The 24276-nt window shown below is 43.2% G+C and overlaps 2 protein-coding genes and 1 long non-coding RNA gene across 7 annotated transcripts in view; 1 reads left to right on the forward strand and 2 right to left on the reverse strand.

Annotated features, from left to right (window-relative positions):
• The window catches only part of DSP (desmoplakin), a 37569-nt gene extending 23483 nt beyond the window's left edge, over positions 1-14086 (reverse strand). For all 3 annotated transcript variants that reach the window (XM_021387244.1, XM_021387243.1, XM_021387242.1), the window contains exons 1-5: positions 13604-14086; positions 5539-5641; positions 3736-3884; positions 3258-3432; positions 499-627 (exon numbers count right to left, since the gene is read on the reverse strand). In XM_021387244.1, coding sequence (XP_021242919.1) covers positions 499-627; positions 3258-3432; positions 3736-3884; positions 5539-5641; positions 13604-13803 — 756 coding nt within the window. In that variant the 5' untranslated portion in view covers positions 13804-14086. The remainder of the gene's footprint in view (positions 1-498; positions 628-3257; positions 3433-3735; positions 3885-5538; positions 5642-13603) is intronic.
• On the forward strand, positions 14762-20226 carry LOC110393771. Its single transcript, XR_002435192.1, has 3 exons — positions 14762-18013; positions 18695-18789; positions 20146-20226. It is a non-coding gene; the product is annotated as an uncharacterized LOC110393771 (long non-coding RNA).
• RIOK1 (RIO kinase 1) overlaps positions 20110-24276 on the reverse strand; it is a 46366-nt gene continuing 42199 nt past the window's right edge. For all 3 annotated transcript variants that reach the window (XR_002435188.1, XR_002435187.1, XR_002435189.1), the window contains exons 18-20: positions 22335-22562; positions 21019-21084; positions 20110-20592 (exon numbers count right to left, since the gene is read on the reverse strand). The gene's annotated coding sequence lies outside the window, so the exon portion shown is untranslated. The remainder of the gene's footprint in view (positions 20593-21018; positions 21085-22334; positions 22563-24276) is intronic.

The raw sequence follows: 24276 nt of genomic DNA on the forward strand, positions 1-24276 counted from the left end.
GAGAAACATGGTTTTGTGGGGTTATAAGGCAGGTGGATGGTTGGACTGGATGATGTTGTAGGTCTTTTCCAACCTCGCTGATTCTATGAGAAGCTGCAGAAGGGTTAAAAACAAACAAACAAAAAAGCCCAGAGTTTGGGCTGAACACCCACATAATCCTTTCACTTCCTTATTTTAACATAAGAAAGTGAAAACAATTACTCTTGGCCATTCTCTCACCAAAAATATCCCAATACATAATAGCCAGTTTGGGTACGCAATGATGAAACATTAAATAATACTAAATTCTCATTATAAAATTCTAGGGAAAGAAGTGGAACACAAAATAATCATGAAATAATTATTTATTATTTCATGGGTGGAAAGTGTCTGCTATCACTATATCAGTGCTTTCTGAAGAGAAGTTCTGCTGTTCAGCGTTACTTGCTGCAATGGAACATTGGCAAGCCAAGGATACAAATCTAGACCAAGCAATGTGTAAGGGAAGACAGTAATTACCAGATCGGTTTTGACTTTGTCCAGGTGCCAGCGATAGTCTCCAATGGCATTGTGAGTTCTCCTATGGTCACTAATCTGTTGCTCAATGGATGCTGCATCAAACCCCCATTTCACCAGCTCCATTTCAGCCTAGGAAAAAAGGACAGCATTTGTACTTTCATTTCATACAAGACACTATTACCTAAATGAGAGCATCAAGGTTGAAAGAAACATGATTATGCAGTAAGAAGTAAAACTGAAAAGGGATATTTAGAATAGGGGTTAAAAATGTATTTAAATTGCCTTCACTTAAACTGTGTGACAGGCTCTCAAAATAGAAGAAACAAAGTAGGGAATCTACTTAAGTTGCTTGAAACTAGATAAAATGAAGCACAATCAATAGCATAATTTAAGGTTTTCTACAACACTGTTCACAAAAGTCATGTGAAAATGGACAGTCAAGTTCTGCAGCCCAGTACACTACATTCCATTTTAATTCCGTTCATGTAACACCACTGACTTCAGTTAAATGCAGTCCAGTCAGATGAAAACAAAAAAACAAATAATAAATAAATAAATAAACAGAAGCCAAGCTATGTATTAAATAAATTGAAAGGATTATAAAACATGTTGTTTGTCTTGCATTTTTGCAACTTTTATTATAGGATGTTGAGTAAAAATCTCTAGAAACAGTATTTGAAAGAGCAGTAATACACCTGGATGATTACTAACTTGAAAACTGTCTGACTGCAGTTGTTTCATTATGTGCAAATACTCAAATCCACTGAATCGACAGCTCAAATCCCCAAATTCCAAAGCATCTTTTACTCTGTGAAGACAATCACAATCCATCCCTTTATGAATGCCCCTGTGAGCATGTGCACTGTAGAGAATTATGTATCTTAATCTTGGGTTGGGACTCAATTTGATAATTACCAGCCTGGGGCCGAATCTCTATGAGTCAAGAGATGTCAATTAAGCCTGAACCACACTCAGGCGTGGGGGTTCAAAGCAAGGCTGAAAATGTTCCGAGAAATGAAACCATTTTACATTCAACCACCGAAAAGTTACAGGACTTTGACCCTTCTCATTATATTTATACAGTCTAGGGAGCCTGTAGCAACAGCAGCAATCTTGAAAGACTGCCAATATGCAAACAAAAGCTGTCTGGATATCAGTTCACCTTCCTTAATTCTGCAATGGAAATCTGACCGGTCCTCCTACCACCTGGCTCTCCTATCAGCAAGCCATCCAGACATAAGACACAAAAACACAGGCAGAAAACCACCACAGCTGCCCAGACTTTTTTTCTTTTTTTTTTCTTCATCATGTTATCTCGGTCACCATATGAGCAGATAGTAAGACAGCGGGAAGAAAAGGTATGGTGCAAAGTTCAAAATAAATTTTCCCTAAAAAAAAAAAAAGAAAAACCTCGAAAGCCTAATAGGAAGCTAAATGCTTACAGGCCGCACCTCAGCTTCACTTTAGAGACTGAAAGGGTGAGAGAGTGAGCCTCCTTCTTTCACTGGAGCTACTGCGTGGGAACTCAGCTGTAACGTGCTTGCTCAGTGAGGGGTGCCTGAGCAGAGAGTCACGTGGCATCTCCGGGAGGTGCAGCATGTTCAGAATCTTTCATCACTGGATGGAGGCCCAGTGTCTGTCCAACATCACTCCTCAAGCCGTGGCAGGTCTGATAATCAGCCTACTCTCCCACAGTATGTGAAGAGCAATCATTATCTGCTGCTGCTCTACTGGCACAATGCCTGTAAATGTTAGCACTCAAAGGAGTGCATCTCCACTTCCCTTTCTTCCTCTAAAACAGGTCATGATATGGGAGGGCACTGGAAGACCAGACTATGACTGGCATTCACATAAGTATGGGAACTGTACACAGCTCTCCCCTGCTCATCTGGTTTGCATAGCAGCCACCTGGTAAACACCGTATGTAGATAACAATGACAGGATTACCAAGCAACAACTTCATAAAAGAGAGATAAAAATAATGCAATTTCAAATTACAGGGAGTCTGCAAATTCTATCTCAGGCCTCCCTGCTCCTTTTTCCCCTACCTGTCTCTCAGTAAGTGCTGTCCAACTACAAACACAGAATTTCCACACCAGCAACACAAGAAATCTACAGGCTCTCAATGCATGCTTTTACTCCAGGATGTACCATCAACAGCTGTGGATAGGCAAATTTATTCTGTGCATGCAACAGATACATATGAAAATGCTGAGGCTGCTTTACAGGCAGTGACTTCTGGAAGTCTAGTCCTGTGGCAATTAACTCTACCTTCTAGCTCCCATTTTGATAAGGATGTATTAGAGGAGGAGAAATTGCAAAATATTGGTTAACAGTTAAAACTGTGAAGTTGGTCTCATCTGTAAAGGGTTAAAATAAATATAAAGCATAAAGGAAATATGTGGAAGGAAGGAAGGAAATATTGAACATCATAATCTCTAACACAAACACGCTAATGTCTTTTGTTATGTTAACAGCTGTGTCTCATTTTTTGTTTTTAAATCTGACTTCCACTTTTTCCCCTGCCAAAGAAGATCCCTAAATCCATTTCTGTATTTCAGTGAAAACTCACTACACTTACAATGCAGCAAATAAGAGAATAAAAAATATGAAGAGGAACTTGGAACAATATAGCACCATCTAAACGTACTTCTAATGTACTCAATGTTCTAATGTACTCAAAACACTACCGCATGCAAGGTGACATTCATAAGCAAAATTAGGTTTTATCATTGTCTCTAGGTTTTGTACAGATTTACCTTCTGTTGCCTCATCCAGTTTAAGCATTCACTTGTGACACGTTTTGTATACTCATCCCAGCCTGAACCGCTCTGAGAGGAGTAGCAACCACCACCTTTGGAGCTGGCCCTCCTGGCACGGGGAACACTGATGGCTTTGTACAGAGCACGCATTTGCTCTTGAAGCTGAAGCAGTCTGAAAGGGAAGGAACCCAGAAAACATGAAAATCCATCTCCTGCTGAACCACCACGTACTCAAAAAGAAATGCTGATAGCACAGGCTGTAGAAAAAAAAAATGACTAAAATTAAATTGTAACAACCAAGACATTAAAAAAAAAAAATCATTGCAAGGCCTTTCTCCATGTTAGCATGCCCCAAACAGACAGACTGCTTTCCACCTTATTGATTTATGCCTGCAACATTAGAGAACGTGAGCATTTCAGACACCACAGGATTATACCTATCACATTCCCCGCCCCAGCCCTTCCCTGGTAATACCTTTTCTGATACATTTCACAGGGCTGATTCATCTGCCTTAGCTCTCTGATCAGCCCATCCAGGATGTCCATTTGGTCATTTGCCTGCGCAAAACATTCTTCCAGATCTCTGTTTCCTCTAATCTGGACACCATCACCATATTTCAATTCCTAAAATTAAAAAAAAAAAAGAGAGATGGAAACTAAATATTTACTGCATAAACTTCACATCGTTTTGAGAGTGATGTTATGAAGTATAAAAGGTTTCAACTGCTAGGTCTCTGATTGACAGATTTAATTAGCTGAAGGCCAATTATTAAAGGATTCATAGTCATTTGATCGTCCTAATTGTGAATAAAATATACAGGAAAATTTTTAAATACAGTACCAACCAAACATTTCCATAAAGAACAGCACATTATGACCAAGTTTTATTTCAGAGGAGCCAAGGCTGCACCCAGTTTGCTGAGTTTTTAAGACTTTATGAAGCAGGAATGGCTTTCGTGTTTAGAGGACAAGAACAAAACATGCTGTCCTAGAGCTGGTGAACTTTTCTCCCAGTTCTGCAGAAGTTTTTCTAAGATTCTAAGAGCTATCCCCATTGCTCCTCTCCACACAAAATACAGAATGCATCTCTTCTGCCTGGGACCAGCTCCATACCCAGTCATATTTGCATCCCTAAAGTCTATGCAAATCTATGCAAATTCTCCATTTGTCTTCAGTGCACTGGACCAGCATGGTCATAGTACTTTAAGAAGGAAGGCAAGGCTTTCTGATCTCATCCTGTGCTGACATGGCCATGCTGAGCTAAACATAATCCAGCTGTGATTTGATTTTGCAAAGAAAATGTTGATGGGCCTCATTACTTTGTCCCTCGGGAAAAAAAACAACAAACAAAAAAATAGCCAGCACTGCATGTTGTGTCACCAAGCTGGAACTAAACATTGCTTCCTTTTAACTTCACTGCAATAATATTAATCCTTAGCAAGAGGCATTATTTACTGTGGCATTGATTTTTATGTAAACATGCTCCCACATGCTGTACCTCTGAAAAGGAAGTAAATTGCTAAAAGAGTTCATTCCCAGAAGAATTTTTTGTTCACAGAGGGTCAAAAAATGTGCATTAAATCTCGTCTACTGCAAGAACTGTAAATGGATTCTAGAACTCAATGGCCTCAACAGCAAGATGTGCTCACCATCCTGCACTTCTTTTGACTTAGTCACAATGAGTAACCCATCCCCAGATACAATGGGTTGGTGTGGCATACAGCAAAGATCATCTGTACGTAGTTCAGATCAAACAACTGACAAGACTTTAATCTTATTTCAAAAGCTTCTTTAGGAATCAGCTGGAAAAACAAATGTGGTGAATGTTTTTACGATGGTTGTTCACATTAATTATGGCTCAAAATGATGATGACACTTGACAAGATACACTAAGGGAGGGTAAGTGGCCATAACATTATCAGCCTTTACACCAACAGTGGCCTCGATCATCGATAAGGTGAAAAATAAGATGCAGTAGAATTTGTTCAAAGGGTGTTTTGTTGTTCTTTTTTGGTTTTGCATTTTGCTTTGCCTCCTTTTTTTAATCAGCTGCACTTCAATCAGTTTTACTGAACACTGAGCGTAGACAGAAGCAGGAGACCTAGCAAGGATGTATGTTACTCCGCTCTAAGGGTAAGTGGCAGCTGCCTCACACAAATAGCTGAAAAGGTAGAATAGAGATGAAGAACCACAGCCTCTGAATTCAGTTAACAATGCAGCATTCATTCCCTACAAATATTCATAATCACTTTTTCTAAGAAGAACAAGAAGCACTCACAGGTTGTACTATGAGCTCAGCTCTCATCAGGCAATCCGAACAGTTTTGCAGAAGCTCCTGAATGGTGTTCTGACGTCTGGAAACTGTACAGGTCCCATTCTGACTGTTGGTGAGTAAAGAATACAATGAAGTAAATACATTACAATGAAGTAAGTACATCACACACTACAAAGAGAAATGTGAAGTAGGAATTCCCAATAGCCACAAGTTACACGACATAGTAAGTCTAGTTAAGCTCTGGAGAGACAAACATGCTTGGTCTGCTCCCTCCTCCATAACTTCACTGCAAAGTTTGAGGCTCATTCCACAATGGCAGAGCCACTTCCAGATTGTGCATCAGCAGACAAGGAATGACTTCACCACAGGATCGTGCAGAAGATGGAACCTCCCATGCGGTTAAGACAAAGGTTTTCCTCCAGTACAGGTATTTGCAGCTTTGACAGACAAAACTTTGACAGTAGCAGGGTATGAATAAAGTATTCATGATTTTTCTTCGAGTCAACACGTTAGAATGTAGTCTGTAAGTTACATTATCATACACGTTATCATGCCAGCCATTGAACTTAAGAGTATAAAAGGAATGCAGGATTCTCTGCTATGCAAGTGCATGAACACACAAGTCTACACAAGTATACAAAGGGCCCTCTTATAAGAGGAAATGATAAAAAACGCTGCGCAAAGAGGCATTACAAGATGCTTAAGCTATTACAGAAACACATGTAGAGGCTGGAGTCAGAGGACTTGTTTTTTCACAAATAAGTAAAAGGGGAGCTTGGGGGGGGGGGTCCGTGTAAAACTCCTGGATAAGAAACACTAGCGGAGAAAACAGCAAAGGTAGATAATGGGGTCATTATTATTGTCTTGTACATAATCCACTGCAACTGCACCACCAGAAGGTTGCTTTTCCAGGATTTGCTCACCTTGGGACCCTGCCACCAAAGCGAGCCACTGCTAGTTGAAGGTGGGCGAGGTGTTTCAAGCTAGGAATCATTCCTTGCTGATGGAATCAGAGCTCCCAAGCAAGCTCAGGCAGCTCCCAAACCCAGGCACTTGCCAGTAAAACTGAAGTAAACCACTACTAAGAGAGAATAAGAAAAAAAGAGGTTTCCAAGCCTTGCCTAGTTTTCTGACTGTGGTGTTCATAGCAGGTAACCTCCTCCATTTTAAATCACTGAAGGCCCAAATCTTCCATACAACACCAACATCAAAAAGACTATCTGTGCAAGCCTGTCCAACTCAGTATAACCAGCATGTCATCTGGATACACTGGAACTTTCCATTGACTCCAATCACACTTAGCAAAAGGAAATGTGACACATGGTAGAATTGTCCTTGGGAAAAAATCACTGCAGTGAAGGGAAACATTCAATGGTACACTTTAAGAGAGCTTTGCAGCATGTGTAGTTTGTCCTTTAGCAGCCTGCCATTCTCCTGTGAGCATTTCTTGAAGAAGTGGTAAGAAAAACTTTAAAACTGTTCTTGTCAATACATGGGAAAAAACCTTTGAAGACAGAGGCAGGACTGGAGAATCACTGGATGACTTAAAACAAGTTGTACACACACAACCCTCGCTTACACCATGACCCTTTGGCTGCATAAACACTGTACACCCTACTGTGCTATGCATGCCTGTATATCTTGGAAACAGCTTAAAGAAAGCAATTGCACAACTGATTTTATGCCAGGCTTCCCCATCGGTTTCCTTTTCTAAATCATTCCTTCACCTTAGGCATTACTGTTGTGTTTGGATCGAGAAGTATCTGACTGCATCTAAAATTTACATTAATTATACCTACAATTATGCTCATTAATGAAACAGTAAAGAAGAGAGAGGAATCTTCCACATAATTTTCTCTTTTTAGAGCACAAGAAGGGTATTTTTTTTCTTCAAATGCTTTCATAATCATCTCCTGACAGCTGCAAATGCCTGATGTCCATTAAAGCCAAAGGAACCAGACCTCTATTCTAATAAATCAGCACACATCCACTGAGTTCTGTGGACCTCAAAGGGATTAGTTCACCTTACACTGAGAGAAGTCTAAATAACATCTAAACAATGGCTGTCACAGTTAACACACTAAGAAATTGTGAAGAAAAGGTATTTTCAAATACCAAGCTACAAGAACAATTTATAAGACAGAAAAATACAGAATTGTAAGTATTCTGTGTTCATCCCAATGCTACTAGAATACCACATCCAGCATTTTGTCCAAATAATAAAAAAGTTGGAAAACTGAAGATGGCTTAATACAGATGCACAGAATGGATTTAAGGCAGGAGAAAATGCGTTGTAGTGGGAAGCTTCAGTGCACCCTGCTGAAATCTTTAAATGAAGATCTTTGTTTGTCATTCACAGAGATCTTTACAAGAAGAAAGCAGCAAACATTTGAAGCTCTTCAGTCTGTTTAAATAAAGACATAATCAAAAATAAATAAGACATAATCAAAAATAATGGCAGAAGTTATAGCCATACAAAATGAAACCAGAAAAAAGCACGGTAGCTCAGCATTCTGGGGCACAGCCGGAACCAGCAGAAGCCTACAGAGGAGATTACAGTCTGGAGGAAGAGCTCTGCCAAGCCAATACAATGTGAGGCCTTTACATCTCAAGAGGACTTAGCTGCACAAGTACACTGTAGAAGAGCCTACCTCAACATATATTGGTTGATTTATCAGATGCAATGAGAACAATCTCACATGAACACAAGTTAGATTCTTGTCACCCGTGCAACAAGAAAGCATTTAATAAGCAGTTTCAAAATCCTCAGCTCTGATACACCCCTTCCTGAAGCCACCAGGTCTTTAACGGGAATGAGTAGATCAAAGCAGAAACCCCAGTGTGGGGTAAGCAGACAACCGACCCTGAGGCAGAAGGAAAAATCCAGACAAAGGAATACTATATCCAGCACAACAGTGTAAAGGAAGGAGAAAAACACTGGACCAAAGACAACTGTGCAAATCCTAACTCATAAACATGGTAGGTGGCATCATAACGTGGAGGCACTAAGAACTGGACTTCTGAAGTACACTCTTGTAAACTAAATCCTCTTTAAAACTACATTTGTGGCCCCCAGAAGGACGCAGGACCCTGACAATCCTCATAATGGCTTACCCATAAATGGTATTTTAGAATCATAGAATAGCTTGGGTTGGAAGGGACCTCAAAGATCTAGTTCCAACCTCCCTGCTGTGGGCAGTGTAGGTAACCACTAGATCAGGCTGCCCAGGAACCCATCAAGCCAGGCCTTGAACATATCCAGGGATGGAGCACCCATAGATTCTCTGGGCAGCCTGTGCCACTGCCTCACCACACTCTGAGTGAAGAATTGCTTCCTAACATCTAACGTAAACCTCCCCTCTTTTAGTTGAAATCCACTCCCCCTTGTTCTCTCTCATTTCATTTACATGAATGATATTAAAGCAATGTTTGGTTGCAGCCACGACAACATTTTGATTTGACTTTAACCCTGTCGTCATCTAAAGCTCAAATCTGTGAACGGGATCCTTCTACACCAACACTGCAGTCACACCGGGCAATAAAGAATGGGCCAGGTTTTCACTTGGTTTAGCGCACACCTGTAAATACAGAAAGAATTTTCAAACTTCCCAACTATCTGTACAGAAAGGGAAGGAAATGGAGGTTGGACCTTTTAGCCAGACTTACAATACAGGAGAGCAGGGGCACCAACTAAAAAATACACACATTTGCAAGATCCTGGCTGATGGCTACGCTGCTTTGTGTCTGCAAACCCCACAGAACAGCGCTGAGCAAAACAGCCTGGGCTGCTCCAGACCTTAACTACCTCCTTGTACCTGCACCTTCACAACTCAAACTACAATATGTATTTTGAAGATAACTCATGAATTTTAAAACAACACTATAAAACCAAATTCTTTATTAAAATGACTTGATTTTAATAGCCATTAATTACTAAAGGAACAAAGGGAAACATACAGGGATAGTGTCTTTGTTTTAAATCTATGAGAATACTTCAAAATGCAGAAGAATCACTTTTGATTTGGAGAAGGTTTCTTTACTGTGAGGGAGACAGACACTGGAATGGGCTGCCAAGAGAGGCTGTGGAGTCTCCTGCTCCAGAGATCTTCAAGACCCACCTGGATGCTTTTCTGTGCAACCTGCTGTAGGGAACCTGTTTTAGCAGATTTCCAGAGGTGCCTTCCAATCCCTAAATTCTGTGAAGGCTGCAGATGTGAAGATGTGGCTCTAAGGATGGGACAGCACCTTCATGCTGCCATCTCTCTGTATAGGAGGCCTGTTACCTTGTGGTAGGGCAGAACACACTCTCCCTTGCTGGGCTGCACTCCTGCTCTCCTGAAGAAACAAGGAGAGCACAAAGCCCTGCTGCAACCAGGCTTTGTACAGGACAGTGCTCGGGACAACACCTCCCTGCTGCAACGTCCACTGAGCAGAGTTCAGCCATTGCCTTGCTGGCGAATCCTGCATTTCTGAAATAGGTTTTCACTTAACTGGTCTAAGCGCTATCCTCTTGAGAGCTGCCACTGTCCAGAATGAGGAAGCAGCAGACGTGACTGTTGTCGGAGGGTGGTGAGTCCAGAGGAGCACTCTGGAGGTGGCACACAGACGCATGTCTGGCTGGCAGCACCGTGAGACTGCTTCACAGTTCCCTAATGCTCTGGAAGCACTCTCGGCCTGAAGATCTGATTCAAGAGGTTGCACACCAGGTCAGAATAATCCCTGTTAAATTTTTTGATTGCTCCACAAAATATTGACCCTTTTAAAAATCCAGGGCATTTTTTAATTATTATTCAAAAAGTAAAAGAAGCTTTAAGAAAGGTCTTCTTGCAGCTCCAGAGTTATCAAGCAACTCCCATAACTCAACAAGGAGACTGAAACTGAGCAAAACAATAGCACCTCCTATTTTTTTTTCCTCCATTCACACGGACTTGTTTGAACAAGCAATAGGTTCATCAAGGGATTACCCGGTACCCTCAGGGTAGGCAAGTTAAAAGAAAAACGTGAACTGGAACTCCAATCCCAGTACACAGGCTGCACCCATCGTCAGAAAGCTGCTTGTGTGCACCTGGAAATCAAGTGTTAGGAAATGGATTTGATGTGTAGCAAAAGTATGGCCAATACTCCTGAGAGAAACTGATAAAATGTGGTCAATTGCAATATCCATAAAAATACAACAAAAAAATTAAACTGTACTCAGGCAAACTGTTGTTTAATTGAACTCTGACAGCCAAATGCAACTGTAAACACCCTGCGCATAGCAGGAGAGTTGAATCAGATGGACTTAGAAGGTCCCTCCAACTTAAATTATTCTATGATTATATGACAGGGAATTTTGTCATTCTCTGCTCTTACTGGCTCCATTCTGGCACACTGCAGCCTCATCAAACACCTTCAAACTTGGAAGAATAGACCATGCATGTAGACCACAATGTGATACATCTCAAAAGAAATCTGTATCTCGCATTACTGGGCTCTTAATCCATTTAGGTGTGCAAAAAAAAAAAAAAAAAAAGTCACTGGCGACGTGTTAAAACTGCCAGGTGCCTTCGGTGGAAGCTGCAGGGTTTCACAAGGGGCCCGGCCACGCCTGTTTGAAGAAATTCTCACACTCCTGAGCGGGACTTTTGCCACTGGTATGAGTCAGTGGGAGAGAAGGCACCATTTGCAGAGGCAGCAGCTGGTGGCTGTACGCACGTCTGCACAGCCCGTGCTGGGAGGGAGGTGCACCTGGAGCCCATGGCACAGCTCGGCACTGCGGCTCCTCCAACAACAGCTGCCTGAAATATGGCTGCACTCGACAGCAGCTTTTGTGCTTTCAAAGATGAATAGCCTGCAATGGAACCAATCTCTCACAGGTATTTATTAAAAGGTTTATTAGGAGAGGCACGACGTCGTTTCTTTATCTCATGGCAGCGTTACCAGCTATTGGTAAGAGCTGTTCTCCTGCTGGCTCTGCTAGTGCAGCAGGCATTTGGCAGCTCCGGAACATTCTTTACTCTCTGTCTTCTGATAGTTCTGTTTGTCACTGGGGCAGCTCTCATGGCCAGCACAGCACTGCGATTCACCATGGGCAAGACCCTGCAGACCGCCGCAAGGCCAATGGGAGGGGCAAAACCACAACTCTGAATCCGTTTCCTTTAAGTTTACCTTGTCTGCCAGCCCCTTGCAAGTTATTTCAAAGCTTCATCATGAATTTCTGGCTCCTTTTCTACATGTAAGGCTCTGGCATTCCATTAACCTTCAAACGTATCTTGTGTGTAAACCAATTAATTATTGCAGCAATGCATTACTTCGTGACCATGAATCTTATGCTTTTTTTTTTCTCCTTCCTTGCCTGATCTCAGCAATGACAAATAAAACTGCAAAACTGGCCACTGTCTTCTTCTCCGCCAGCATCTCCCTGTCGCAAAGGCACTGATAAACACCTGGCTGCTGAATGGGCAGTTTAAGGGTGTGTGACTCAACATCAAGCTGAGTATCTGTACCCAGGGCCAAGCTCATCCTGAGTTCCCAAGCCAGAAGAAACTGGGAATGTTGTAAAAGCACCTTGCCGAGCCCTAAGGGTAAGGAGCGGCTTATATTGCTCTGTGACTAATGTAGCACTCAGCACAGACTTGTTTGGCAGAATACGCCCCAAAACTTACAAGACTAGACCCTACGTTGAATGCTACTGCATTTTAAATTCAAGTACAGGAATTTTCCCCACTGAAAAAAAAGAAGCCTTTGTTTTTAAGTTCGGTAACTGCCACTGAAATTTGGCAGTAACAGTATGAGGTTTAACAATAACAAAAACCAATTCTAGAGATCATGGCCCTGGTTCTGCAAGCACACATAGGATTTAGTGGATTTTCTGCACATGCGCAAAATTAGGCCTGGCTGCTTTTTTCCATCAAATGGCAACCAAACCTCTTCTTCTGTTTTGAGACACATCATTCAAGTCAGCACCAATCCAAAACAAATCTATGCAACTGGGTAAGGTGCAAGTACATACACCGTTTTGCAAGTACTTGCATAAAACATTATGGTCAGACCTCTTCATGTACAAAAGATTATACGTAAAATACATATATGTATTTCAATCTCATTAACAAGGGTCTTTAGTTCCACAAAGTGACCTTGGAATAAGGTGAAAAGGAACTGTCATCGTAACGTCCTTGCCAAAAAGGAGATATGAACATTACGTTACAGAGAGTTGATGAAACTATGTTGATGGAAGACTGTTAACCTCTTCATCATGCCCGTGCTAATGAACCACTGAAAACTAAAGAAAGAAGCATCTAGCAAACTACGGGCTCCTTTGAAAAACCTAACAAAGGCCAAAGAACACTAAATAAAAGTATTTATCCTCTAGTGAAAGTCAGGACTAACAGGGAAGTAACACCACTGTAACTGTGCTGGAAGGAAGTCTGGAAAAAAGAACAGCGAGGAAGCAGTATGCTCTGCCATTCATTTTTCATGTCTGTCTCTTAAAAGCAGTAAAGCTACTTGTAGTGGAGCATCGCTGGCAAAACAGACCCTCAAAAATGCAACACAGCGACAGTATTTCGGAGTCCTAACGTGCACTCTCCACTGGAAAAGCACTGAATTGCTCTCATTGTACTGCAATAATAGGTATTCTCATATTACCGCAGCAGTAGGTGAACATCTCCCAGCGGCAGCTGATCAGAGAGCACAAACTAAACCAAAAGTGAAATGAAGAACTAAGAACTGTGCAAAGTAACAAGCAAATATAGGAAGAATGCAAGTTTGGTCCTTCATTCAGCAGTCCTGGGCAGCAGATGTGAAGCACAGCTCTCAGCGCTGGGTAGGGTCCCTAATTCCCGAAAGCCTGATTCTCAGCGGGTACGTGTGGCTTCATATAGCCTGCGCATTGCCAGCTGCTGTTTGCTTACTGTATACACTGCACTCTCATCCTCCTGCAACGCGATCAGGATGTCCCAGCAATAAAGCCAGGGATGAACTTTAACACGAACCGTGCAACAGTGCTCCAGAAGCAACGCCCAGAAGAGCGGCACCAATAATGAGACCAAGAGGTCCGAGAGAACTAACGCTGACCCTAGCTACCTACCCGTACCCGTCGGAGGCGTAGTCCCCCCCGTAGGTCTTCTGGTAATAGTAGGTCTTGTGGGTGTGGGTGGTGCCGCCGCCGCCGCCGCCGCCGCCCACCACATGGGAGCTCATCTCGTAGCGCAGGTCGGTGCCCGAGTCGGCCCGCGCCATGCGGCCCAGCGTGTTGATCCGCGGGTGCGAGCCGCCGTTCATGCTCATGGCGGCGGGGCGGAGAGGGGACGAAGCGGGCAGCGGGGAGACAGCCGACCCACAGCCGGAGGGGACAGCGGCATTCACCGCCCGGCGAGCCCGAGCTCAGGAGGCGGCGGGGCGGGCGGGGGCCGGGCGCCGGGAGGTGAGGGAGGGCGGCTGGGCGAAGCAGAGGGGTCTCGGGCGGCGGAGGCTGCGGGCGGTGGCGGCGGCGGCAGCAGCAGCAGCAGCAGCAGTAGTAGTAAGAGCAAAGTTGCGTCCCGTCCCCTCCCCGCCGGCACAGGAAAGGCGAAGCCACACCTTTCGGCGGCGGTTTTAAGCGGCGGTGCGGGGCGTGGAGCTGCCTCGCCTTCAGCCCGGCCCGGCGCTCTGCTAGCCCGCCCTCCGCACCACCATGGCCCCGGTTCCCCTGCCGGGCTCCCCGACTGCTTCGGTTCCTTCACAAGTTCTAGGTACGGAGGTTGCGGCCCCATTAAACGCTTCCGGTCGAATTGAGGCAAAATCTACCGCCTTCCTCATGGTACAACACGGCCTCCTGAGCACTGTGGTGAGGATGGCTGTGGGAGGCGTACCAATGATGCCAAACATCCAGAAGGCAACAGGGACTCAAAAAAGACAGCACCTGTTAAATCAGCATGGTTACACCACGGATGAGCGTGCTCTGCACACAGCAGCCATGTCCCCCTGCTTCAGGACTTCATCGCAGGGCTAATGTGCTTGTTGGGGAAGCAGTGTAAATGGTTCCATCAATTCGTAGACACACTAGAATCACAGAGTTGTAGGGGATGGAAGGGGCCTCTGGAAAACATCAAGTCCAACCCCCTGCTAAAGCAGGTCGCAGAGGAAAGCATCCAGGCAGGTTTTGAGTATCTCCAGAGAAGGAGACTCCACAGCTTCTCTGGGCAGCCTGTTCCAGTGCTCTGTCACCCTCAAAGTAAAGAAGATTTTCCTCATGTTCAGATGGATCTTCCTATGTTCCAGTTTCTGCCTGTTGCTCCTTATTGTATTGCTGCACACCACTGAAAAGAGCCTGATCTCATCCATTTGGCTCTCGCACTTCAGATATTTATAAACAGTGATGAGATCCCCACTCAGTCTTCTCTCCTCCAGGCTGAACAGCCCCAGGTCTCTAAGCCTTTCCTCACAAGGGAGATGTTGCAGGCCCCTCATCATCTTCATGGCCAGCAGAGGCTGGACTCTCTCTAGTTCTGTCTTTCTTGAACTGAGCAGCCCAAAACAGGACAGAGTACTCCAGATGTGACCCCACCAGAGAGGTCCCCCAAGCAGGAGCACTGTCAGTATTCCAAGCCCAGTACTTTTCTAAAACAGACCTGAAACTCTCACATCAGTAGATGAAATATTTGAATTGTGTCATGCACTGCCTGTGTTTGTGCATGTGAAAGAGGGTATCCAGAAACAGGTGTTTAAACAAACATTTTCACATTGCAGGCTTTCTTGCTACCTGAAAGTTTCATTTTAAAAAGTGAAAAATGTCAGATGCTAGAGACAAAATTGTTCTAATACATTTGTGTGAGTGCAGTGTCAGCAAAGGCAGTTTGCTGTAGGATGCCCAGCAGCTCCTTCACTCTCAGCCATTGACTACTGATTTGTCTCATGGGCCAGCTTGGAACCATTTCTTACCTGTGCTTAATTGCTCTTCATCAGCTGTTCTGGCCACTTGACCAAGACGTTAGAAAGCTGAGGAAAGATGGTCAGATTTTAAGAAGTAGCTGTGACCCATGGATAAATCTGCCAAGGTATTTCTCTCAAAGTGCAGTACAGCTAGCCAGCCATGTAAGTCATCCGCATCTGTAAATTCTTGGGCCTCTTTCTGTCTCTCCTGCACCAGTCATTTTCCTGGTATTTTAGATCTGAGTGATAAACCACATCCCAACTCAAACACATCAAAGGACAAGGCTTTCTGAACTAATCAAAAAACAACCAAAAGAGAGCAATCCTCTGCAGTGCCACTGCAAGTGACACGAGAACCTAACCTGCTGCGGTAGGGTGGTGGTGGATGCAGCACAGTGGAAGCTAAGAGCTGTTCCAAGCGAATATGTTGCACAGGGCTACATGGAGTGCTACAAAGCGGCAAAATGCAAGTTGGCCACTAGCTGTGAAGTCATACAGTGACTTCCATATTGGAATATATATTCTGTACTATTGAATCAGTATGTAGCAGTGCACATATCAATCAACTGATACAGATATATGTATTTATGTGGATTTGGGGTACTTTTTGGAATAAATCTGCACAAGTTGATGATTTGACATTACATTCCAAGTCATCAGGGAGCAGAATACAAAAACAGTAAGGCTGAGTAAGAAAAACAAAGGCAGTCCAAAGTTTTCACTACATAGATACAGAGATCACTGCATTAGTGACACCAGCATATCTAAAAGTCAGATTTTTCAAGTGCTGATACATCAAGTCAGGCACTTGTATGTAAACATACAAACAGTAAGGATTTTTTTTTCAGCAGCTCCCTTTGAAAGTTGTCTGTTTATATGTATGTGTATTTAGAAATCTGCAAGCATTACAGTGATTTGGCATTCTTGCTGAGTTTTAGCACCACCTCCAATCAGCCCCACCTTTTTCAGCTTGGACTAGTGTGCCAGCTCAGTGAGGCACTCCATTATTTGTGATGGAGACAGCATGTATGTGATACACCCAGAGGCCCAAATGAGTCATTGTTACCTGGACATGTTGAAAAATGTGCTTAAGCAGCAAATGGATTCTGCTAGTCCTTCTTGCACAATTAGCCCCACTGGAATTCAGAGGAGAGGATAAAACTGAACTGATACTGAGAACAGCTCAGTGCTCCCATGTGAGCTATTTTCACACATGGGCAGTAGAAATAAGTAAACAGAGGTATTTTTATTTTGCTGAAACAAAGTAAAGTTTTGTAGGTGCTACCCTGGGTGGAATTGGTGGAACAAGTTATCTTGGAACAATAACAAGTGACACGGGTATTGCTTAAAATTCTACTTACTGTGGGAAAATGTCAGTATCATAACTGGAAGATACTGCTTCAACCTTGCTTCACTGCTCCTAGGAAGGGCCAGGCCAGTCCTGACTTACCTGAAGCCACATCCTAAGTTCCTTGACTTTCTTATACTTCAAAGTGTTACTGAGACCAAATGTCCAGTAAACTCTGCAAGCCTTGGTGTCTTTTTCTTCCCAAGGAAAACTCCATGCAGAAGAGAATGAAATGCAGTAATTTGGAGCTTCTTGCTCATGCCTCTTAGCAGAAGGTGGAGTTCTGTTTCTTAACACACGGATTCATGAAAACTGTCTGGGTCCTAGGAGACTGTCTTTAAACAAGTCAGTCTAAAGTAGATGCAATATTCCCTCCTGGCTTCTTAAACCAAGAGCTACGGTCTGTTCTACAGCTCTTTATCCTAACTCACCTCCTCTGGAACTGCATGTATTAGCAGAATGCAACTCCATGGATGTGAAGATGATACAGTTATGTCTGAACATCAGTTTAGTAAGCAGAGGGAAGCTCCTTTATACATAATCCTAAGGCTAGGCATCATCTCTCTGTCTGTCTAGGCTTTGTAGAAGATTATTTTCTAACCCTAAATGATGTACCCAAAAACTGTGTTTCAGGCTTAGGACACTGGGTACTAAGTTTTTAATTATTCATGCCAGTACTTGAGGTGACTGTCTCTGTCTATACGAGGGAGATAACTATATTTTACTTCATAAACTGAATTCCTAGGGCAGGCAGAAATTCCTCTCTATGCCTTGTTAATTAACTTATAACAGCAGCTGCCATGCCCTCCTACTTCACATGCCATCTTGTGAGCTTATTTAATACCATCCTCTCTTTGATACCTTCCTTGCATGGAGAAGAACCAAGTAAATTTGAAGTAGGTGAAACACACTGATAACTGATGGTAGCTGACATTCAAAGCAGAAATGTGAATATGACTTGGAAATTGATTTTTGTTATTGTTGCTTATGAAAACTAGGTCTAGAATTCCAAACAAGGTTCTAAATTGTCACAATAAGACAGAATGTGACTTCCGTGTTCCTACCTCCTACAGTTCTGCGTAGCAAAGACAAGTTTGCACGTGCAAGCTACTTATCTGGCTACGTATCTTTGTGACATGATTGCTGTGCATCATTACTCCTGTGCAATGACTGCCTGGGAAGCGAGAACTTAGCCTGAGTGGCAGCACTCATAAAGTTTGTGTTTCTGAGGAAATGAAGGTCAGTCCTAGGAATTCCCACTTCCTCACTTCACTCGACCTCAAAAATCCCAAGTCTTTATTCTGAGCTTCTCTCTTAACGGGGAAAGAGGTTTGCCAGCTGGCACCAGCAGCAACACCTCTACAGCAACTGCAGATAGCCTAAAATATCATTAATAACAAAGCTAGAGAACTCAGACAACTTACTCCAAGATATCTCTGTCATGGGGAAGATATATCTTATATACACTCAACTGGTGCCTAATTATGGGCAGATTTATAATGCCCTGCAGCATAATCCATTTTAAAAGGTAGATATGCCCCAATGAGAGTTTGGAGGGGTTGGGGAGGGCGGGGAATGACTGACAAAAAGTTCTCCATGTCAACCTGTAACTAGCCAAGCCCAGGACTGTCTGCCAAGGGCTGTCATTCCCAGGCACCTGAACACCAGCTCTGCCCCTTTTAGAAAGTATTACACTACCAGTTTCTAGTAAGGTTAAGAAAAAAAAAGTATTTGAATTCAAGGGGAAAACGCATCCTAGGACTGCAAAATTCTTTCTCTACCATGCAAAAATAAAGGGTGTGGTGAAGGATGCATCAGCCTTGCCAAACCTGACTGACTACTCAGACAAAAAGTTTCAGGATACCTTGCTGCTTTGCTTCAGGTGAAGGAGAATGACATGTGACATCCTTTTCCCACCAGGGTCCTACCATGACTGACTGTACATTTTATATTTTCTGCACAACTCCTGAGTTTGTGTTGCTGGAAGCACAGAAACCTAACAGTGATAGTACAAGGTCAGTTATTTAATGATGCATTATTTCTGTTCCTTTAAAAACTCTTTACAATGATGTTTCATCAATACCTGCTGACATTTGCCAGAGCTTGAGAAATTTATAGAAAGGTACTTAATAGTGCTGACAGCAATAGGAGGCTATTTCTGACTAGCTGTTGTATAATACCGGGTCAAAAATTTATTCAGCCACATAATATGCATGCAATATGCATTCATTTGTGAGGATGAATTATTTCAACAAAACGTGAACTTTCAGTAGAGCATCCTCCCTCATTATTCAGTTTGATGTTTGGCGTTAGATACTACAGCGCAGCTGGGCCGCACACAGTACCAGACAAGAAATGGGACAGGAAGCTCTCCAGGAAACTTCACAGTCACTTCACACCAGGGCTGCTCTAATTTGCACCCAGGTACGTGTGAGCCCAAGGGAATGAGGAGCATGATTGACACCCATCCCTTTCTTCTGCTCATATCCTCATTCTTGGAAATGGGAGTGAAGGATCAAATGGGAGCTGCTACAGTAGGTGTATAGACACCCAGGATTTCCCCTCATTAGCGTGAATCTTCCATTAGCAAGGCTGAGCATTATAACAGAAGCTTGTCATCCTAGCATGTCAAACAACTGGGTTAGGGCATTGGCTCGAGGCACTGATAGTCTTATTAAAATGTTACCACCGTAATTAAAAATACCTTGTAACTTGTAAGAGGGAATACCAGATCAGAGCAGTTATAAAGATCTTAACTATCTTTACCAACTTAATGGAGAAAAGTAGGACTTTTTAAACAGATTTGCATGCACATCTCCCCTATGCTGAACTTTTACAGAGCATAATGGCTGCAGGCTGTGGAGGACAACGGAGAATTTGATCTAATATATACAAAAGGATGGCAATTAGCTCAGTTTGCATTAGTTTTTGCAAGCAGACTTGTTTCATGTTCAATTTGTGGGGCATACCAAAGCTATTTTGATAACAAACAGGAAAGATAAAGATTGAGCTCTTCACTGTGCCAGAAGCTGCTCTTCTTCCAGCTGAGAAGTGGAGGTGTCATCCTTACAAGATGATTTTCTTCTCGAAAACCCCAAGGCTATGGATAGTGATTTATCTTCTGGTAGAATTGGAAACCTCCTTACTAAGATTCCCACTCTACAAATTTCAGACGTTATCACAGCATTGTGTGCTCTAGCTGTGCTTGCTCATGGAGCCAATCAGTATGTTGGGTACACAACCAAAAGGAATCTGGCTATGCAGTGAGGGCAGCATTAGGAATTGTTTTGTGCCAAGGAAGCCTTTTCGAACGTGTAAAACTTGACGTAAGAAAGTTTCTTAGGAGTCTTTTAATTGTGATCATTTAACAGGGAATTTTGTTACTATAAAGTACGCATTACAAGTGAAGGAAAAAAGAGGCAGCCTCTCCCTGCCACACACATCCACAACTCTCTGAAGACAAATTCAGAAGTGAGAAGTGGACGCCATTCTCTTCTATCCAGTTGAGTCATGTTGAACAGAAATGCAAAAATGGGAAGCTCTTCTGTGACAACTGTATTCCACTCCATTACAAAAGCGCAAACAGCACTGTAACCCATTTTAAACTTGAGTAGTCATCATCAGCAAGACCAGAATATTGTGAGGCAGACACTGGGAACCATCTGTGATTACCACAGCTCTCAAGATGTGTAAATTTCACTCAGACTTACAATGGAATGTTCTCTTCCTTCTCCGTCCTCAATTATTGCTCCTGTGTTGTTGCTCAGTGTTCAAGAGCTGGTGTACTTCACTTTCTTTCCCCAAACACCCACATAAACCTTGTAGATGAAAAAAAATCTATTACATTTGATTTTCCACCTTCTCTTTCTATGCTGCAAATAATCATAAAAGTCTGATAAAGAGACCAGAAGATTAGAGCCCTGATATGAGATGAGATGCTAAAGAAGCTACTTTGCATTAATGTTTTCTCCCCAGCTCTCCATGTGATTGAGACATGTCTTTCAGTACCTACAATGTCTTCTCTATGTGAGTAGCTCTAAATCAGACACGTAAGGAAATAAAATTATAACTTCATTTCTTCTTTTTCCCTTTGGATCCACTTTTCTGTGAGGAAGACTTAGATTGCTTAAGGACACAGACAGCTGTTTCCATAAAAATGCAAATCTTTCACATGATTAATGAGGCTAACATCACTACAAAAGTTGGTGGGAATGAGGGAAGAAAAAGGATCGTTTCACACTAACCTTATTGCAACAGCTCTGAGGTCTTATTTTCTGTGTGGATTCCTAGGAAATAACCTCCAAATGACACTGTAGGAAACAAGATCACCTCTCTGTAACAATGCCTCCTTGTGCATGCATTTTAGCAAACTAAACATGCTCGAGTATCATAGAATAGCCTGAGTTGCAAGGTACCTACAAGGACCATTAAGTCCAACTCCTGGCTCCACACAGGACCACCCAAAATTCAGCCCCTATGTCTAAGAGTGTTGTCCAAATGCTTCTGGAACTCCATCAGCTGGGGGCCGTGCCCAGTGCCCTGGGGAACCTGTTCCATACCCACCGCCCTCTGGTGAAGAGCCTTTTCCTAACCCCCCAATCTGACCCTTCCCCAATGGGGCTCCATGCCATCTCTTGGGTCCTGTCGCTGTCACCAGAGAGTAAAGATCAGTGCTGCCCCTCCCCTGCCCTCATGAGGAAGTTCTAGATTACAATGAGGTAGTCCTCCAAACAGCAGTAAGCAGATAGTGAAAGACCATGCTATGTTACACAATGCAGACATGATTTCCCTCAATTGAATCAGAAATTTCACTTGTTCACACTACTCTGTTAAATGTAGTATGAGTTTTAATTGAGAATATGTCTAATCCTGCCAGTTGCATGCCAGGTATGTCCTCTCCTCCAGGACAGACTCTAGCCATATCCTTGAAAATGTGCCAGTTTTGTCTGTGAGAAAGCAATAAGACAATAATTATGGACTGGGCAGCTGTTTATAACACTGTGCTTTCTTGTATTTCTGTAGTTAATGCACTCCTTTGATGTAGATAAGTACAAGAGGTACCATGATCTAGATCTTCCAGGAGAGGCAGGAGCACCTGGTGCTGGTGTATGGAAAGTGATGCAATACACTGTGCCTGAAGGGAGCTCCTCGGTGCTGGAGCTGGACGCATCCAAGGATGGTGCCTGCACAGCCTCGCTGTACAGCCTGTTCCACTGCTTGTTGTCCTCATGGGGAAAGGTTCCTCCTTATCTCCCATTTGACCCTCTCTTGCCCATTGTCTGTTGTCCTCCTACCACATACCACTGTGAGGAACTTTGGTGACTCTGATAACTGCCTCATAGGTAGTGGCAGGCTGCTCTTAACCTCCTGAAGATGTCTCATCCCTGGTCTGGACAAGTCCTGATCCATCAGCTTTCCTTAACAGGGCTGATCTCCAAATTCCAAGCATCTGGGGGGCTTAGCAGCAAGTTTATCAACTTAGCTCTTGCACCAGGGCTGAAATCTGGATGCAAGATTGTAAATGGAATCTAATTAATACTGCATAGACGGGGATACTCACCATAATCACTCCCCTGAATACACTGCCCGTGCTCCTGCTGATATAGCCCAAGCTGTATCAGGCTCTTGATCTTCATTGCTGCCAGAGCAAACTGCTGGCAAATTTTATAAAGTTCCTGTTGGCCCATTCCTCCAGCTGCCCAGGTTCCTCTGAGTGGCAGCCTATGATGATGGCTCTTCCCAGTTTGGTGTCAGCTGCAGACTTGATGAGGGTGAGTTCTTGCTCCACCTGCACGTCACAGGCAAAGGTGGTAAATCAGATACATGCCAGAATAAATCTGGAAGAACTGTGCTTGTAAAGGCCTCCAAGTACAATATTAAGTCATCAAGCTTAACAAATAAGACAGTTTTTCACTTACCATAGAATGGCTTGGGTTGAAAAGGACCTCAAAGATCATCGAGTCTCAACCCCCCTGCCAAGTGCAGGGTCGCCAACCACTAGACCAGGCTGCCCAGAGCCACGTCCAGTCTGGCCTTGAATGCCTCCAGGGACGGGGCATCCACAACCTCCCTGGGCAACCTGTTCCAGTGCGTCACCACCCTCTGTGTGAAAAACTTCCTCCTAATATCTAACCTAAATCTCCCCTGTCTCAGCTTAAAACCATTCCCCCTTGTCCTATCACTATCCACCCTCACAAACAATCGATCCCCCTCCTGTTTAGACGCTCCCTTCAAGTATTGGAAGGCCACAATGAGGTCTGGAAGGCCACAATGAGGTCTTATCTGCTAATCCATTCATCCAGACCAGAATGTTCCAGTTGGGACACAAAGATGCTGCAGGAGATCATGTCTAAAGCTAAGTTAAAGTCATGGCAGATAGCAACTACTGCCCCTCCCTTGTCACACACACCAAAAAAAAAAAAAAAAATCAGGTTGCTCAAGTGAGACATTTCTACTCAGTATGGAAAATTAATTTACCATGAGGGTAAACACTGCAGTAAGTGTCCAGGGGTGCTGTGGAGTTTCCAACTTGGAGATACTCAAAATCCAACTGGACAAGGCCCTAGGCAACCTGCTCTGCTTTGGATAGGGGTGGGATGAGGGACCTCTAGAGGTCCCACAAAGCCTACACCATCTGTTATTCATAATATAATATTGCTAGATCTATGTAGGCTATTCCCAATCACCTTCATCTCATTCACGTAACAAAGCTTTCACCACTGTCCCCTCAGAGAGGCTTGATAACAACACAAACAGCATACCTGCCATGGAATGTTACTTATTCCAAAGGCCATAAAATCACCTTCATTATTCAGCAGCGTACACATAAGTTCTAGCTGGCTCAGTGGAGACTGATACTTTTGCCTTGTGGGTGGACAAAGGGATTACTTTCCCTAGGGATTTTATTATTATTTCTAAGTTAATTTGTGTTGCTGGATGATAGCCTTTAAGAGAAGGTGAGGTTTCAGAATTATTAAACATTGTTTTTGTAATGGAAGATTAAGGAATATAGGTGTGCATGTTAGTGATTTCCTCATTCAAGCATATTAAAAGATTAGAGCTGGCTATCATTTTCCCAGCAAGAATACTGATTAAATATTGTCCAAAGTATACTTTCCTCCCCTATATTTTGGCATCTCTATGGGATCAAATGAGACAACCTAATGGCTAAGCTAACATTAGCAATGCAGCAAACAGAAAAAAATGCTATGTTCCTAGGAATAAACAGAAAGCAAATTAATACACAATTTGAAATTCGTGTTCATCGCTTACAGAATATATGTTGTAAAACTACTAAGCATCATCCTTAGCATACTTGTACACTACCATTGCGGTTTACTCTGTTTCACTCCTGGTCCTCTTCGTGTCCATACCACATTCATGCTGCTTTGCCTCAGGCTCCTGCACAGAGAAAGCCAGCTCCCTCCCAGAGGGCACAAAATTCCCAGTTCCTGGCTTCAAGGACACAAGACACTGCCACATGGTAGCTCAGATTTTTCTTC

Source organism: Numida meleagris, chromosome 2 (assembly GCF_002078875.1).
Source record: "Numida meleagris isolate 19003 breed g44 Domestic line chromosome 2, NumMel1.0, whole genome shotgun sequence".
Classification (NCBI taxonomy): Eukaryota; Metazoa; Chordata; class Aves; order Galliformes; family Numididae; genus Numida; species Numida meleagris.